At 44.4% G+C, this 18051-nt stretch overlaps 1 protein-coding gene across 3 annotated transcripts in view; it reads right to left on the reverse strand.

Annotated features, from left to right (window-relative positions):
• Positions 1–18051, reverse strand: part of ADAMTS12 (ADAM metallopeptidase with thrombospondin type 1 motif 12) — a 313276-nt gene that overhangs the window by 158518 nt on the left and 136707 nt on the right. For all 3 annotated transcript variants that reach the window (XM_043547279.1, XM_027831000.3, XM_007068846.4), the window contains exon 4: positions 866–1059. In XM_043547279.1, coding sequence (XP_043403214.1) covers positions 866–1059 — 194 coding nt within the window. The remainder of the gene's footprint in view (positions 1–865; positions 1060–18051) is intronic.

Consider the following 18051-nt stretch of genomic DNA (forward strand, 5'->3'; position numbering starts at 1 on the left):
GGAAAAAGCACAATTTGTCTGAAAAAAAATTAATTGTCCACTTTAAAACCAGAAGTGACAGAGGAGGAAAACATATCTGAAAATCAGCCCCAGTAATACAAGCCTCTACAATACAACTGATTGAACCATTTCCTCTGAGTGTAAAACCCACATGATAATTGTTTTGACTGAGTCTTAATAAAAGCTAGTAAAACTGCACAAAATCTCTACACTACACCACTTTCACAATATCAGCAGTGTAAATCAGGAGTAACTCCATTTCTCTCAACATGGGTTCACCAGTGTAAATGAGATCAGAATCAGACCAAATATCTAAGAAATTGATCAACAAGCACCAGGACACACCAAGATTTTTATTTTTTAGATAAGGGAATTATGTCTAACTGAACAGGGAATCCCTGAAAATTTTCCTCCCCGCTCATACACAGACGGGGAAGTGAATCCATACCATTGATAGTCCACAGCTCTCATGTTCTGCTGCATCTCACTGCTCTGTCACATTATGTTAATACTGCTGCCTAGGAACATCAACAATCAGTAGATTGGAGAAGGTGCATGAGATTCGGAACTGGTAATTTCAGTGGAATGAAAGGTCCTGTGTAGTGCACATACAGAGCTATATCATATGGATGTCGTGATTTAGCACTGTGGCCAGAAATCACTCTGACTTAAAACCTGTAGAGGAAAAGCCCATTCTGCATGAAATAACAGAGAAGGACTTTAGACAAACACAAAAAAAAAAAGTATTCCACTTCTTTAAATGACAGACCGTTATGACTGTTTTCATGGTGATTAACAATGTAATCAAGTTTGCTTATATTTATATAATTTATCTAACTGAAAAATAATTAAATACATCACATACCATATTTATTATAGTGAGGATGTAGGATTCCACATTGTCACTTCCATGATATTCAATCATCTTACTGTCTGCAACAACCAGCGTCTCCACCCATCGTTCCTTGCTGACAGAACGCCGAGAAATCGTTTTGGCTGCCCTGTGATTTCCTTCCCACCTCTCCCTCCGATGCTCTTGTTTGAAAAAGCTGAAGGTATCTGGAATGTTAAAGGGCATTGATTTCATTTTACATGGAGATATTTTCATTGTGTTTCAAGGTCACTTTACATTTTAAGTGTCTCGTTGTAATACTTACAGAGAAGTCGGAGCTCTACAGATTGGATTAAAATAAAATGGATCCAAACTTTACCAAAAAGTCAGGAGTGTTTGGATCCCAGGTATTGATTGTGCCCATCATAGGGCTAGAGGCCAGCTGCAAAGTTTGGATCTGGGTATCAACCTTCCCAACATTCAAGAGATTTTGAGGTCTGTCATTTTGTTTCAAGGCCATCTCTAATTACAGCAGTTCTTGCTATAAAATAAAGGGCTTATTCTCCCTATAACATATATGCTCAATTCCTATCAGAGTGGCAAGTTGGATCCAGTCCTTCAGGGGCATGTGATGTGTCCTGTGCATGAACAGGCTGGGAAAGATTCCCAGATAGAACAGGGGATGGATCACTTGATGATTACCTGTTCTGTTCATTCCCTCTGGGGCACTTGGCATTGGCCACTGTCAGAAGACAGGATACTGGGCTAGATGGACCTTTGGTCTGACCCAGTACGGCCGTTCTTATGTTCTGAGCAATGAAACTGCTTCACCAGCAGATGGCACCTATACTCCAGTGGGGCATAATAGCCACTACCTACCACAGCTGTCAATTAGAGACAAGGCAAGTATTTAAGTGAGGCAATATCTTTTATTGGACGAACTTCTGTTGCTGAAAGAGTCAGACTTTCAAGCTACACAGAGCTCTTGCTTTCGAGCTACACTGAAGAGCTTTGTGTAGCTCAAAAGCCTGTCTCTCTCACCAACTGAAGTTGGCCCAATAAAAGATATTACCTCGCCTAACTTGTCTCGCTAATATCCTGGGACCAACATGGCTACGACACCATACAATCAGCTGTCAGTGTAACCTGTCTGATTGATGGATGAGGAGCTCTGTGCTGCAGCTATAGCTCTGTGATCTTTGCTTCTTGCTCGCTCAGGGAAGTTTTTTTCCCCCCTTTTCTCTTTAGTGTTGCTAACAATTTAAATCATAGCAGCTTCTCCTGCCTGACTTCTAGCTTTGAAAGCCAGAGCTGCCTTAGCAGGGAAATGATCTGTGGGGGAGTTGTGAGATACCCAGGTGGCAGTGACTGGCACAGGGCACAGCAGAATGCCTTTGTGGCGGTCATAGCCTCCAGAAATGCATATTATTCATATATTAGTAGTAGTACAAGACAGAGCCCCAGTCATGGCCTAGGACCCCATTATACTAGGCACTGTACAAACACAGAACAAAAAAGATGATCCCTACCCCAAAGAGTTTACAGTCTACCGTGTTTATCCCAACACCAGCCTCCAAGCATTCCTGGGACATGCCGACCACACCTCCAATTCACCTGGTCACACCTACTTTGGGTGAGTGCCTCTGGCTGTGCCTCAAACCACTTGTGTTCAGAGACTACAAGCTACAAGACTACGAAGACACAAGACATTTGATCTGTGTCCTGCACAGGAACAGTTTGGGGGGAGAGATGGGACTCTTCACACTCTCTTCTTTCCCGAAAACCTGCACAGGGTCAGGCAGAATGTAGCCAGATGTGTTCCCATGACTATAACACATCCGGATCTTCTGACTATTCATTGTATGGATACAGTACATCTTTGCAACATACAATGGTTTATATTATGTTTCATGGTATAGCTAGATGCATAAGCTTCTTTAAAGAAAGCAAAGGCATGCAAGAACAATTCTGCACTAAACCAGAGTGTTGGTCTGTGTCCTTTTTTGCTCAGAACCATGCTCTGAGGTCAATATGAAAGCTGACTAGTAACACAAGTAGTAAAAACAACAAGGAGTCTGTGTGGCACCTGTCAGCATAGGTAATCCAACTCCCCAAGAGGTGTCAGCTAGGTTGACAAAATAATTCTTCCATTGACCTAGCACTGCCTACACCAGGGGTTAGGTCGGCTTAACTAGGTTGTTCAGGAGTGTAGATTTTTCAGACCAGATGGAGCTGCGTCAACCTAATTTTTTAGTGTAGGCCAGGCCTCAGACCTGATGTGGGGACAGCGTTCCCATGAAAGACAACACAGAGGCAGCAACGGTGCCGAGGTTCCCCACTACTCGGTGAAATCACTGGAGCTGAAATCCCTAGAACTGGGCTAGCTGGGTTGGTGGACCCTCAGAACACGGCACTGCTGCTAGAGTCAGAGTGGTAAGAGATGCAGCAGCAGCAAAAGTGCCCCCTCCCCAGCAAATTCGAGAACTGGGATGGCTAATAGCGAGACAAAGAGGTCCTGGCACTGAAGGACCAGAAGGACCGGACCAGACCAAGGATGCAGCAACTACAGCGGTGAGCAGGATCAGAGGCAGCTGCAAGCACAGGCAGCGGAGATAACATTGGGAAGTGGCAGGGGTGGTAGCAGCATAGCAGAGGCATCACTCACCCACACCTACCCCAAGCTGGAGATAAACCCACCTGAATGCAGCCCTTGGACTCTGTCCTGACCTCGGACAAGCAACGGTGAGTGGGATGCAGCGGAGGGAAAGGGGAATGGCATGTTAAAGGGACATTCATCCATTGGACTTTCACAACACAAGGTGGAAAACTGAGGCAAAGGCCTACTGCCCAAGATACAATGGGGCAGGTGTTTTACCTACTGTCTGCATGCTTCTGAGTTGTTATTGCTGTGTTTTCCCAAATTAATTCTGAGTTCCCACTCCACTTAATAAAAATTCTATTTTGTTATACATACACTCGGTGCTTATGAGTGGGGAAGTATTGCCCATGATATCCAGTATGGGTTCCCATCTGGGGTGGTAGGTGACAACTAAGGGTATCATCAAACACTACAACCCATACTGGATAGGGTCCCCATCCTGAAAGAAATCTTTCCTGATGTCTGGTCTTCAAACAACCCTCGCATCTCTCCAAGCTCACCATCAGAAGCAAGCTCCCCGCAGACCAGGACACACCAACTCAAAGCAGCATCAGACCTTGCCAAAACAGATGCAAAACCTGCAGACATATCTACACTGCTACAATGATCAATGCCTCCCGATAAACATTTTCAAGATTCATGGGTCGTACACACGCCTATCACAACATGTGGTGTACCTTCTCCAATGCACTAAATGCCCCAATAGCAACTATAGGGGTGAAATCAGATAATCACTGTGCTCTTGAATGAACACACACAGGGAAATGATAAAAGACAAAAACACCATGTCACCTGTGGGTGAACACTTTTCACAAAGCGATCACTCAATATCAGACCTCTCAGTCCTCAAAGGAAACTTGCACAACACTTTCAAAAGACGATCCTGGGAACTTAAAATTATAACTTAGTTAGTCACTAATAATAATGGACTGAATAGAGACACTGGCTTTATGGTGTGTTACTATAATCTATAAGCCACTACCAACCCCACACCCCCAGCTGCTTCCCCCCCCCACCACCACCCTTCCTTTCCTCTGTGTCGGGAGGCTATTAACGGGCCACTTCACCTTGATGGTCCCTTGAAATGTGTGTTAACTACTTAGGTTTAACATTCTGTTCCACCTTGTATTTAGCTGTGACGCGCTGAGTTAGGGCAGGTCTACACTCAAAATGCTGCACCAATGCAGCTGTAGCGCTTAAGTGAGGGCACTTTTACACGAACAGGAGAGCTTCTTCCGTCGGCTTAGTTAATCCACCTCCCTGAGAGATGGTAGCTCTGTTGATGGGAGAAACTCTCCCATTGACATAGCACTGTCTACATGGGTGGTTAGGTCAGAATAACTAAATTGCTCAGGGGTGTGGATTTTTCACATCCCTGAGTGACGTAGTTTTACATATTTAGGTCTGTAGTGTAGACTTGACCTTAGTTTCCTAGACTGAAGAAGAGTTCTGTGTAAGCTCAAAAGCTTGTCTCTCTAATAAAATATATTACCTCACCCAACTTATCTCTCTAATATCCTGGGACCAACATGGTTACAACAACAACAGGATGTCTTATGTCACCCATGACCTTCCTACTGGTAATGGATTGGGTAAGGAGAAAGACTACAGAACCACCAAGGGGTATACAATGGATTTCCACAAAGAAGCTACAAGACCTCGACTTTGCAGATGACATCAACCTGCTGTCCTATACCCACAGAGATATGCAAGCTAAAACAAATGATCTCCAGATCTATGCAGTTAGTAGAGTTGAAAATCAAAACAGAGACATTCAAAATGATGAGAACAAGAAACACCAATAACACTTCCTGGGATTGACAGTTAAAAAAAACCAAAAAAAACAAGGGGGTCTGACAACTCACATATTTTGGCAGCATCATAAGCAAAACAGATGGAACGCATGAAGACATTAAAGGCAGAATAGTGAAAGCCAGACATGCCTTCTGTGACACACTGTACCTCAAAACACCCCGTACCTCCAGATCCACCACTGTTATAGGATTATGATAAATATGCCTTGTGAGGTATCACTGGAAAAGTTATAATCTGTTGAGCATCACTACCCTGCTAAAATGTGTATATCATTGTATATAAAGTTATGAAACGTTTCTGTATGTTTATTACTGAAACATGTTGTGAGTCTGGGAAATGCCCACAGACTAGCTCTTCAGTAACAAAGAAGTGACCAACACCCATCCAGGTGTTAAGTGACATCACCAGCCATTCATCAGCAGTGGGAGTTCTAAACAAGAGATTTACAATTCATCTGAAAGACAGCATCTCAAGCATGTACACTTTGAGGCTGCCTAATCCCATGACACAGCAAGGACCTTTCCATCACCTGGAGGAGAGTATAAAATAAGGGACAGCAACACCACGACATTACCTCTTCTCCCCCACCTACCCCGAAGGCAACAAGATCTGGAAGATAAAGAAATATTTGAACTGGGGGAAAGTGGTCCTAACTGGAAAAGTTTTCCAGTTAGCACAGCCTGCTGTAGGTTTTGGGGTAAGAGAAACCTTATTACTTCAAACTGGACTCAGCTTGATAAAGTTGAGGAATTAGACTGTGATTTTATCTTTTATTCCTTTTCGTAACCAATTCTGAACTCTTATGCCTATACCACGTATAAATAACCTAAAATCTATCTTCCTATAGTTAATAAATCTGTTTTATATTTAATCTAAACCAATGTGATTTTGGCTGAAGTGTTTGGGGAAATCTACTCAGGTTAGAAAGGCTGGTGATGTCCACTACCCTTTGACGGAGTGGCGAACTAATTAATGTGCTTGCATTGATCAAGAAAGTCTTGAACAGTGTCAGACTCACACTTCTGGGGTGCAAGGATGGGGGGGATTTGCTGGTGTCTCCCTGAATACAGTTCATGAGTGGCTGGGGAGAGCATTCATTTACTGGGTATGCCTCTGCACGCTGACGGCTGAGTGAACAGAGCCGGGGTGGGAGGGGGGGAAGAGGGGGTGGTTTGCTGTTCACTAGCATAGCAGTGTAGAAGACAGCCTGAGCAGGAGAGTTAAAGGTTCCAAAGTTCAGATTGCACCCTGGGGGATGTCACACCTTCCCAACCCTAGAGCCAATCTAGAGAAACAGAAACCTAGATCTCTGAATTAAACATTGTAAAATCTGTTTTATTACATGGTGCTGAAAGTCGGAGACTTATCAAGACCTTATTATCTAAATTCCAATTTTTATAAATTGCTGCCTTAGACAAATCCTAAACATCAGATGGCCAGAAATAATCGCAAATGAAGAGCTGTGGAGGATAAAACTGATAGGACAGGAAATTATGGAGCAAAAATGGAGATGGCTGGAACACACATAGGGGAAAGAACCAAACAACATAAGATAGGTGCTCGACTGGAATCACCAGGGCAAGAAGTGCCAAGGTAGACTTAAGACAACTTGGAAGTGCACAACAGAAGCAGAAGTGAACGTTATTTAAATGAGATGGGAAGAAGCAGCAAAAGACCATCAAAAATGGAAGGCAGTGGCGAAGGCCCTATGCTCTGCATGGAATAAAGAGGCATAAGTCAAGTAAGTAAAGTCAGGGCTGAATAATACACAAAGAGTCATTATACCAGATTAAAATGATGTTGCTCTCACGTGTGCAGGAAATCATATTCCCTTTGTGACAATGCAGGGAGAAAACAGTTGAGCCTTCACTCTGCTCACTTAGATAGCAATTAGCTCACCAGGGAAAGCTGATTGAGGTAATCAGATAATCAGGCTGGCAGGCTGGGTGGGATAAAGAGCTAATTAGCCCATCAGCCCAAGTCTGATAAAGAGTCACAGGAAGGAACTGCTAGGAGAGGGAGTGGGGGGATCAGTTAGTTGAGCCCAGCCAGAGAGAGACCTCAGGGAGGGGAGACCTCTGTTCTCGTCAGGTCTTGATGAGAGGACCAAAAGCACTGTGAATGCAAAACTACTGAGGTCTGCACAGTTTCTGTGGGACAAGATGACAGGAGTAAAGGTGTGCCCTGTTAGACCCTTATTTAACAAATCAATGCAGCTTCCTATTAGATTTTGCAAAGTAATAAAATTACATTGCCATCATGCTTGTGCCAGATCCCTCTTTCATATAATTTATTTTCCAGCCAGTAACACTGATAGTTTCACTTTTAAATATATTTAAATTTATCTTCAGTTTGATCACACTCTTCAATCCCACAGCTTCAGCAAAACAATTTGTTAAGTTTATTTTTCTGCAAAACTCCTTTCTAAGAGAGGATCGGATTCCCCTGACATAATGCCATTTGGTATGATTTGCCTGTCAACATCAAGGCCCTTTTTTCACGTTCTCTCTTACAGATTGTGCTCAAGGAAAAGTGCATTATGTGTGCAGTGTACCACTGAGGGACCTCAGAGTGCTGACAGCCCAAAAGCACAACCAGAGTCACTAGGTTTCAGAGTAACAGCCGTGTTAGTCTGTATTCGCAAAAAGAAAAGGAGTACTTGTGGCACCTTAGAGACTAACCAATTTATTTGAGCATAAGCTTTCGTGAGCTACAGCTCACTTCATCGAATGCATACTGTGGAAAGTGTAGAAGATCTTTTTATACACACAAAGCATGAAAAAATACCTCCCCCCACCCCACTCTCCTGCTGGTAATAGCTTATCTAAAGTGATCATTCTCCTTACAATGTGTATGATAATCAAGTTGGGCCATTTCCAGCACAAATCCAGGTTTTCTCTCCCCCCCCACACACACACAAACTCACTCTCCTGCTGGTAATAGCTTATCTAAAGTGAGCACTCTCCTTACAATTTGTATGATAATCAAGGTGGGCCATTTCCAGCACAAATCCAGGGTTTAACAAGAACGTCTGAGGAGGGGGGTAGGAAAAAACAAGGGGAAATAGGTTACCTTGCATAATGACTTAGCCACTCCCAGTCTCTATTCAAGCCTAAATTAATTGTATCCAATTTGCAAATGAATTCCAATTCAACAGTCTCTCGCTGGAGTCTGGATTTGAAGTTTTTTTGTTGTAATATCACAACTTTCATGTCTGTAATTGCGTGACCAGAGAGACTGAAGTGTTCTCCAACTGGTTTATGAATGTTATAATTCTTGACATCTGATTTGTGTCCATTTATTCTTTTACGTAGAGACTGTCCAGTTTGACCAATGTACATGGCAGAGGGGCATTGCTGGCACATGATGGCATATATCACATTGGTGGATGTGCAGGTGAACGAGCCTCTGATAGTGTGGCTGATGTTATTAGGCCCTGTGATGGTGTCCCCTGAATAGATATGTGGGCACAGTTGGCAACGGGCTTTGTTGCAAGGATAGGTTCCTGGGTTAGTGGTTCTGTTGTGTGGTATGTGGTTGCTGGTGAGTATTTGCTTCAGGTTGGGGGGCTGTCTGTAGGCAAGGACTGGCCTGTCTCCCAAGATTTGTGAGAGTGTTGGGTCATCCTTCAGGATAGGTTGTAGATCCTTAATAATGCGTTGGAGGGGTTTTAGTTGGGGGCTGAAGCCGTCACCTTCATTTGGGGTTTTTGTCCCACTCTGTCCCTAATTTGGGTTTAGGCAAGAAGTACTGTCATTTTGGAGGTGTGGCGAACCCTCCAAGAACTGAATAATTCTAATCCTCTGTCACAAGCCTGGGTTTCCTATGATCCAGTCTTAGAAACCTATTGCCACCATCAAACTTCTCAACTGGAACTTTAACCTTGGGGCACCCCTCTCCCTCTCCCCTCCTTACAAGGACTCAAGCAATTAGGTGTTCGGGATCAAGCAATTTTTTTACATTCATAATTAATTCAGCAAGCCTAGAGGTGCCGGGACTATGAACTGACAAGCCTAGAGGTGCTGGGGCTCAGTTCTGGCAAGCCCTGGCACAAATTAGACACTGCAGGTATGATGGTGACTTCTGCAGCTGCCTTTGAAGAACACCTATTTACCATATCCCTGCTGTAAACCAAATGATCAAATTTGTAATTTATTATTTACAATTAAAACCTATGAGTGAACTCTGGTACTGACCATCTTGAAATGCCCACTGTTCTTGTTCTGGAAAATCAGACACAGATGACAAGCATGTCTGCCACTCATCACCACTCCTGGTGAAGGATTGAAAGCATAAAACTGACAAACTGTTGGCCTCAGCAGCTATAAGCAGAAGAATGTTTAGAAAATAGTTATAGCTAAAGATGGTCAAAAAACAGTACATATATTTCGTGAAAAATCTGAACACAAGATTTTTTATTTAATTTGAAATTTTTCATTTTTCATTTTTTTTTAATTTTCTGTTCCTGGCCTGGTCTCCAGCCTACTTTGAGTGACAGGTTTCAAAGTGGTAGCAGTGTTAGTCTGTATCAGCAAAAAGAATGAGGACTACTTGTGATACCTTAGAGACGAACACATTTATTTGAGCATAAGCTTTCGTGGGCTAAAACCCACTTTATCGGATGCAGTGGAAAATACAGTAGGAAGACACAAACACACCATGAAAAAATGGGTTTTTTGAGTGAGTGAGCCTGTGTTGGATAGCCTATGGCTGTTCTACAGAGTACCTGCACAGGGGGAAACTCTCCCCTGGCTAGCTAAGGGATTTTTATGGCCCCAGTATGCCCTATGTCCCTGCCTTTGTTTTGGTGGAGTCAAAGACTGGTTCTGCTCTGTAAAGAGACTCTAAAATTGGTATTATGAAATTCCATGTTTTTAGTCCCTCAGTGACTTCCACATCAAATTTGCTGAGGATATAAGATAAAAAGATAGTTTCCTTCCTGCCTAACTGCTTGGGATCCAGAAGATAAACCAGGGATTGTGGGTTAGAGTCCCATCTGGGGTGCCATTCTGTACCCTCTGTTTAAATTAAAGTAATAGTTCTGTCCTAAACCACAATGTCCCTAGTAAGTCCAGCTGCTGTGTTGCTATAGTTTTAAGATCAACAAAGTGATAGTTACCCTTAATGATTCTCTTAGGTTGGGAGACTCTAGGAGTACATGAAGAACAAATACAGTGACCATCATCACAGTTACAAATAAGTCTTGTTTGTATTATAAGTTACATTCACATGCAAGTATACAAAACTTGAGAAGGTCCACACGATGGCAAATGCTGTATTTATACTCACATACCCAAAGATATCATAGGGTTTGGTGGATTTCTTAACAGATGGTGTTACGATGAGTGACTCACCTCTGCAGTACCTCCTGCTGGCTGGCAGGGAATTAGCTTGTTTTCCAGCTCCGGAGCGCCCTCTGCAGGCCGGTGCCATCGCTTCCGGACCCCGGTGCCCCTTTTTCTGGGAGTTCTGCCCCAGCAGTGTCCTCTCAGTCTCTGAGTCTTCCCGCTCTGGGGAACCCCCAACCCCCTAATCCCACCTTGCCGCAGTGCCTACTGCCAGTCATCATTTAGCCCCTGCAGAACAAGCCTCATTTAACTGCTCTATTTTCCTCCTCAATTTCGTTCCACAGTACTGCATACAACATATATACAATCCATTGCTATATCCTTCACCTCATGAGATTTTTTTCCTTGATTTTTCTTTCTCAAAAATACATTAGGTCCTATGCGTTTGGGTGGTCTATGTGTACAGGGAGACTTTGACAAACCAGTAAAGTGCCTGAAACCACTATGGCTTATTGCTAAAAGCAGCCAAGCCAGCAGGCTCCAAATTGGCCATTCAGCATTCTCAGTTTGACCAAGGCAGGAGGGGAGCGGGTTCTGGGTGCCACAGAAAAGGGCAGCTTGACCCCATGTCCTTCCTGATAAGAATTGTGTTGAAGTTGCTGATCCTGCTCTTCTAAAATGCATGTATGAGCCCCAGGAATGTCTACTGAAGCCTCAAGGCTGCAAACTCCGGAAAAACCCACACCTAGTTAATCAATAATCAGAAGGAACCTCTTGGTTGACCATTGAAACTGCTTACTTAACAAGTTTTCTTTAAGGGACATGTCATTCTATTACTAATGTATAAATAAGGGGGGAAGTTTGAGGCAGTTGGACTCTTTTTGGACTCTCCCTCTAGATACATCTTGAGTCCCAATTGGCAGACGGAAGATTTGGCCACCAGAAGCCTGCCACTGTGTCACTCGAGAACCACACTCAGCTCTGGTAATTATCAAGGGTTGGGGGTTGTGGCAAATTGCCAGCACTACTATGATGGGTCTCGCGCTTTCTCTTCTTGGGGAGGGTTCAGGGCACTGTTTCTTGACCCTAAACTGGGGTATTAACTGCTCCACTAGTGTCCTAGAGGAGGGGAGTGGAGAGGGAGGGACCCAGGCCCACCCTCTACTCCCGGTCCCAGCCCAGGGGGCCTAGGAATAGCGGTAAACAACTAGAACTAGTGGTTCCTTCCCCTGGGCTACTTTCCTCTCCTGCCCTTCAGCTTGTGGGGCTTTCTGCCCTCCCTCAGCACAAACCAGGTGTCCCTTTACCTAGAGTCTTGGTCTTCTTAGCCCACCACAGCACTTCTCCAAACTCTCCTCTGCTTCCCTCCAAACTGCTCTCTGCTCCAACACCAATCCACTCTGCTTCAACTCCTCCAAACTCCTCTCTGCTCCAACACCAATCCACTCTGCTTCGATTCCTCCAAACTGCTCTCTGCTCCAACACCAATCCACTCTGCTTCAACTCGTCCTCTTGTCTGATTGAAGCAGGGGGTTTTTAACATGTAACTGGCTTCAGGTGCTCTAATTAATCTATAGCAAACTTTCTTCCCTCTGGCTCCCTTCTAACACTCTCCTGCTGCCCTCTGGCCATGCTGTATCATAGGGTGTTTTACTAACCTGTTGCAGACATGTGTAAGTGCTTGAGACTAAGCAAAGTTTAGCTTTAAGTGAAAGCACTCTTGTGTGGTCCTGTTTGTGCCAGCCATCTATCGGTTGGACAGCCGTGTCTCCCCTGATTTATTTCCTGACGCCACCTTGCACAGAGTAAAAGTTACCAAGAGCTTTGGGTTGAAAGAATCCCGGGTAACATATGAAGGTTTGGCTGTCCAGTATCTCTGCTTCCCCTCCACCAGGGGTTTTGATATAGTCCTGACCAAAAGGTACGACTATATGTGGTACCACTATATCACAATATCCCCCTTAAACATTACTCATTAACAAGACAACTTATCTATTTACTATAACTACCATGTTTATGAGAGGATGTAGATCCCCCTTTTAATTTTCCCTTGAGCTCCGTTCCTACAGCATAATACGTAGACAGACAAGAAAAACCACAACAATGATGCAACAGCAAGCACACAAAAAACTCCCCAGGAAGTTCCCTGTTTTAGGTACCGTGAGTGTGACACAGTCCTTCTACCTGCATTAATTCCGACAAGGATTTCTCTTCATTTGACTAAGTCCCTTAATCATTCCCCTTTTATCCTAGGGTAGTCTCTACCCTTTCCCCCACCCCCGCCATTTTTTTTTCCTTTGTGCCTTCTAGAGTCCTGTCTGGGGAACCACTCTGGAGCCTCTATTTTAAACTGAATTGATAGTTCTGTGCTAAACCACAGTGTCCCTAGTGAGTGAGTCCGGCCCCCGTGTTGCTACAGTTTTAAGATCAACAGAGTGAAAGTTACCGTTAGTGAAATTACCCAACTCTTATGTTGGGAGGCTCTAGGAACACACAAACAATGAAACACTGACCACAAACACACTGTGGTCCAGGTAAGGAATCTTGTTGTTATTATAAGTTTTACTAAGCAGATGATTAAGGTTACAATCACACACAAGTGTACAACACCTGAGAAAGCCCATGCAATAGCCAATGCAGTATTCATGCTCACATACCCAAAAATATTGTAGCATCTGGTGGATCTCTCAACAAGTGGTCATTGATAGAGCAGTGATTCCTACTGGGGTCTTCCCACCCTGTCCGTACCAGGGAACCCCTTTTATCCTGTTGTTCTGACCATGCATAACACCTTACGCATATGCATGAGGGTTCCAACCTCCTTTTCCTTATCTGTACTTCCACATCCCATACATTTTGGAGTGCCCTGCTTTTCATAGGTTGTTCTCTTAGTTTCCCTTATTCTCATTAGCATCTCATTAACATCCATGTAAACATGTTCCCAGGGTAACCTGTGGCAAAAGCAGAACTTTCCATGGTGTTACAATCAGTTGTCTTGCAGTCTAGATGGGTACACTGAGGCATATTTTCCTGAACATCACCTATTGGCACATTCTTCATAGTAATTTTGTAACTTTACTGGCACAGGTTTATCCTATGTCATCTACTTATGTCAACCCTCCTTAAGCCTGAGGCCTCATATGGCTATGCTGAAATCTGACAGACCTCTCAGCCTGTAAGCCTTGCATTACAGCCTTGCTTTACTTATATTCCTAATACACACTCATCACTCCTGAATATTTACCAATCTTATACTCCAATAATCCTATCCTACTTATATGTACAATTTAAATCTATTCTTCACACATTAATTACCTATGGAATAACATGTGAGTTAACCACAACAATAGAAAACACAATTAAATGATAAAATAAACTAATTGGCTGCCAGATTGAGTGTTTATTTCTTTTTGTATAATTACTAGACACAAGCTCATACCAAAACCCTGGCTCCTGGATCATTTCTTATAAGCTGCTAGAGATAAAATTCAAGATGTTTGCTCTACAGAGGTATTTCCTTCAGATGAACACAGAAAAGGACAATGTTATGTAAGCAGGAAACAAATATTCAGTGTCATCATCTCAGGAGACAACAAAAAACCACCTTCCCTCTCCACTACATAAAAGCCTACAGGCATATTTCACAAGGTGAAATAGCCATATTTCCAACAATCTTCACTTAACATGAAAACTGCTCTGCACACTTCCACTACCTCAGATCCAGGCGTAGGAAGCCACTTTCTGAGGTAATGTAAATTTCCTAAGGAAATCAGTAACTTCCACACTAAGGAGACAGAAGGGAAGAATTGTAACAGGAGAAGTAACAGAAAGGAGGAAGTTGTGAGATCCAGTTCACCCTCCACTGACCCCCAGCATATGCATTACACTGTCATTGACTCACTGATCTGTAACACACCATCATTTACGGCACTCCTAAATTTGGCTCCACAGCATTTGCACACAAGTAACTCCAGAATTTTGAATAATTACATCCTGCAACATAACTTCTATTAGTAATTTTGCCTTAGAGAAGTTATTATCCAGCATGCACTACTCTACAGCACAGAGCTCACTTCCTGCTGTCTGAAGCAGCCACATTGCCAACTGCAAGGATTATCCTGCAACCTTTGTCAAATGGTTTTAATAATTAACAGCATTCGGGGGGCACACAGGAAGGACATGCACAAATCCTATTAAACCATGGGCCATGTATGGCTTTAAAAAAATTAATTTACTGATTTTCATTATTAAAGCTGATTAGCCTCACTCAAATCAAATCCCCTCTGGGTCTTCTATAGTATGAACACTTAGCCCTGGTCTACACTACGAGTTTAGGTCCAATTTAGCAGCGTTCAATCAATTTAACCCTGCATCCATCCACATAACGAAGCCATTTTTGTCGACTTAATGGGCTCTTAAAATCGATTTCTGTACTCCTCCCTGACGAGGGGATTAGTGCTGAAATCAACATCACCGGGTCGAATTTGGGTTAGTGTGGACGCAATTTGACAGTATTGGCCTCCGGGAGCAATCCCACAGTGCTTCATTATGACCGCTCTGGACAGCACTCTCAACTCGGATGCACTGGCCAGGTAGACAGGAAAAGCCCCGCAAACTTTTGAATTTCATTTCCTGTTTGGCCACTCTGGCGTGACCACACAGAGCTCATCAGCAGAAATGACCATGGAGTCCCAGAATCGCAAAAGAGCTCCAGCATGGACTGAACGGGAGATACTGGACCTGATCGCTGTATGGGGAGACGAATCTGTGCTATCAGAACTCCATTCCAAAAGACGAAATGCCAAAATATTTGAAAAAATCTCCAAGGGCATGAAGGACAGAGGCTACCACAGGGACCAACAGCAGTGCCGTGTGAAACTTAAGGAGCTCAGGCAAGCCTACCAAAAAACCCAAGAGGCAAACACCCACTAGGGGTCAGAGCCCTAGACATGCTGCTTCTATGATGAGCTGCATGCAATTCTAGGGGGTGCCCCTACCACTGCCCCTCCCCTGTACGTGGACTCCTGCAAGCGGGGAGTCTCACGCAACAGGGATGAGGATTTTGGGGATGAGGAAGATGATGAGGAGGGGGAGGTTGAAGATAGCACACACCAAGCAAGCGGAGAAACCGTTCTCCCCGACAGCCAGCAACTGTTTATCACCCTGGAGCCAATACCCTCCCAACCCGAGCTCCCGGATCTTGAAGGTGGAGAAGGCAGCTCTGGTGGGTGTACCATTGTAAATAAAATACATGGTTTAAAAGCAAGCGTGTTGAATGATTAATTTGCCCTGAAGACTTGGGATGCATTCACGGCCAGTACAGCTACTGGAAAAGTCTGTTAACATGTCTGGGGATGGGGTGGAAATCCTCCAGGGACATCTCAATGAAGCTGTCCTGGAGGTACTCCCAAAGCCTTTGCAAAAGGTTTCTGGGGAGGGCAGCCTTATTGCGTCCTCCATAGTAGGACACTTTACCACAGCAGGCCAGTAGCACGTAGTCTGGAATCATTGCATAAGAAAGCATGGCAGCATGTGGTCCCAGAGTCACTACCCTTGATAGCAGCAGCTCAGTGATTGTGTTGGCTACTTGGATCACAGCAGCCCCCACAGTAGATTTGCCCACTCCAAATTGATTCCCGACTGACCGGGAGCTGTCTGGCATTGCAAGCTTCCACAGGGCTATCGCCACTTGCTTGTGAACTGTGAGGGCTGCTCTCGTCTTGGTATTCTTGCGCTTCAGGACAGGGGAAAGCAAGTCACAAAGTTCCATGAAAAAGTGCCCTTACGCATGCAAAAGTTTCGCAGCCACTGGGAATCATCCCAGACCTGCAACGCTATGCAGTCCCACCAGTCTGTGCTTGTTTCCCAAGCCAAGAATCAGTGTTCCATGGCATGAGCCAGTCCCATTGCCACCAGGATGGCCAAATTGCCGGGGCCTGTGCTTTGAGAGAAGTCTGTGTCCATGTCCTCATCACTCTCGTCACCGCACTGCCATCGCCTCCTCGCCTGCTTTTGCAGGTTCTGGTTGTGCATATACTGCATGATAACGCACGAGGTATTTACAATACTCATAACTGCCATGGTGATTTGAGCAGTCTCCATGCTTGCCGTGGTATGGCGTCTGCAGGAAAGCAGGAGAGCAGAGTTGCAGGGGAAGCGGTGGTTGGATGACCAGTTTTCCAGACCTACTGCACCGTCTGCTGCCAGGACACAACAGGGTGCATGAGCGGGCTGCATGCTTGCCCTGGTATGGCAAAACAAGAGCAGCCAAGCAGAGTTGCAGTGAAAGTGGCCCCTGCGAGACCACCAGGAGAGCAGAGTGGCAGCGGAAGAGGTGGATGACGACAATGGTTTGCAGACCTACTGCATCGTCTGCTGAAAGCAGTATGGCACCCGCACAGAAAAAAGGTGCGAAACGATTGTTTGCCGTTGATTTCACGGAGGGAGGGGCGACTGAGGACATGTACCCAAACCCACCCGTGACAATGTTTTTGCCCCATCAGGCATTGGGAGCTCAACCCAGAATTCCAAGGGGCGGCGGAGACTGTGGGAACTGTGGGATAGCTACCCACAGTGCAACGCTCCGAAAGTCGACACTAGCCTCGGTACAGTGGACGCACTCCACCAATTAAATGCGTTTAGTGGGGACGCACACAATCAACTGAATAAAATCGTTTTCTAAAAAATCAACTTCTATAAATTCAACCTAATTTCGTAGTGTAGACATACCCTTCAAAATGTCTGGCACGCTTCATCCTTTGTACATTACCAGAAACAGCTCATGAAAAATTATTCATTGAAGTATGCTGCTAAAACGTTTTCATTTCAGTCATTACTGTGGACATCTAATGTAACGGACTGCCTCTTTCCTCACTGTCAGGCCAAACTAGCTCCCAGGACAAACAGAATGGTCCTGCCATGGCTTATGATCGCCCATCTCAATGGCTCCCACTGCCCCTTGTTCCCCATACAGAAGGGTGCGGGGGCACCTGCCACACTCTGACCTGGCTTTCACACCCCTCCCCATTAAATTGTGTTGCCTTTTGCTTTTGATGTGTGGCATATCTCTATGTGCAGAGCTCAGCAACCCTTTTGTTCTCAGAGAATTGAGTCTAACTGCACAGAGGATACACACTGAGCTCCTCCTTTGCTCTGTGTATGTGAACCACTTTCCTAGCTCCCTGCCAGAGAAGGGCATTCACCACTCCCAACCACACTCCTATTCAGCTAATCAGATAAAATAAAATTAAATCTTGAGCCCAACAGGATTTGAACTTATGTAGCCCAGGAAGAACAGCTGGCCCTGTTATCTGCAGTGCTGCACTGCAAGGAGAACGGATAGCTTCTTACTTACCTGACAATAGTTATTTTCCATTTCCTTTTATCATTTAGATACTTAATAAAGGTTTTTCACATTTTAAAAAAAGTAGCAATTTCAAGGGTCAGCTTTGAAAATG

This window comes from Chelonia mydas, chromosome 5, assembly GCF_015237465.2.
Source record: "Chelonia mydas isolate rCheMyd1 chromosome 5, rCheMyd1.pri.v2, whole genome shotgun sequence".
NCBI lineage: Eukaryota > Metazoa > Chordata > Testudines > Cheloniidae > Chelonia > Chelonia mydas.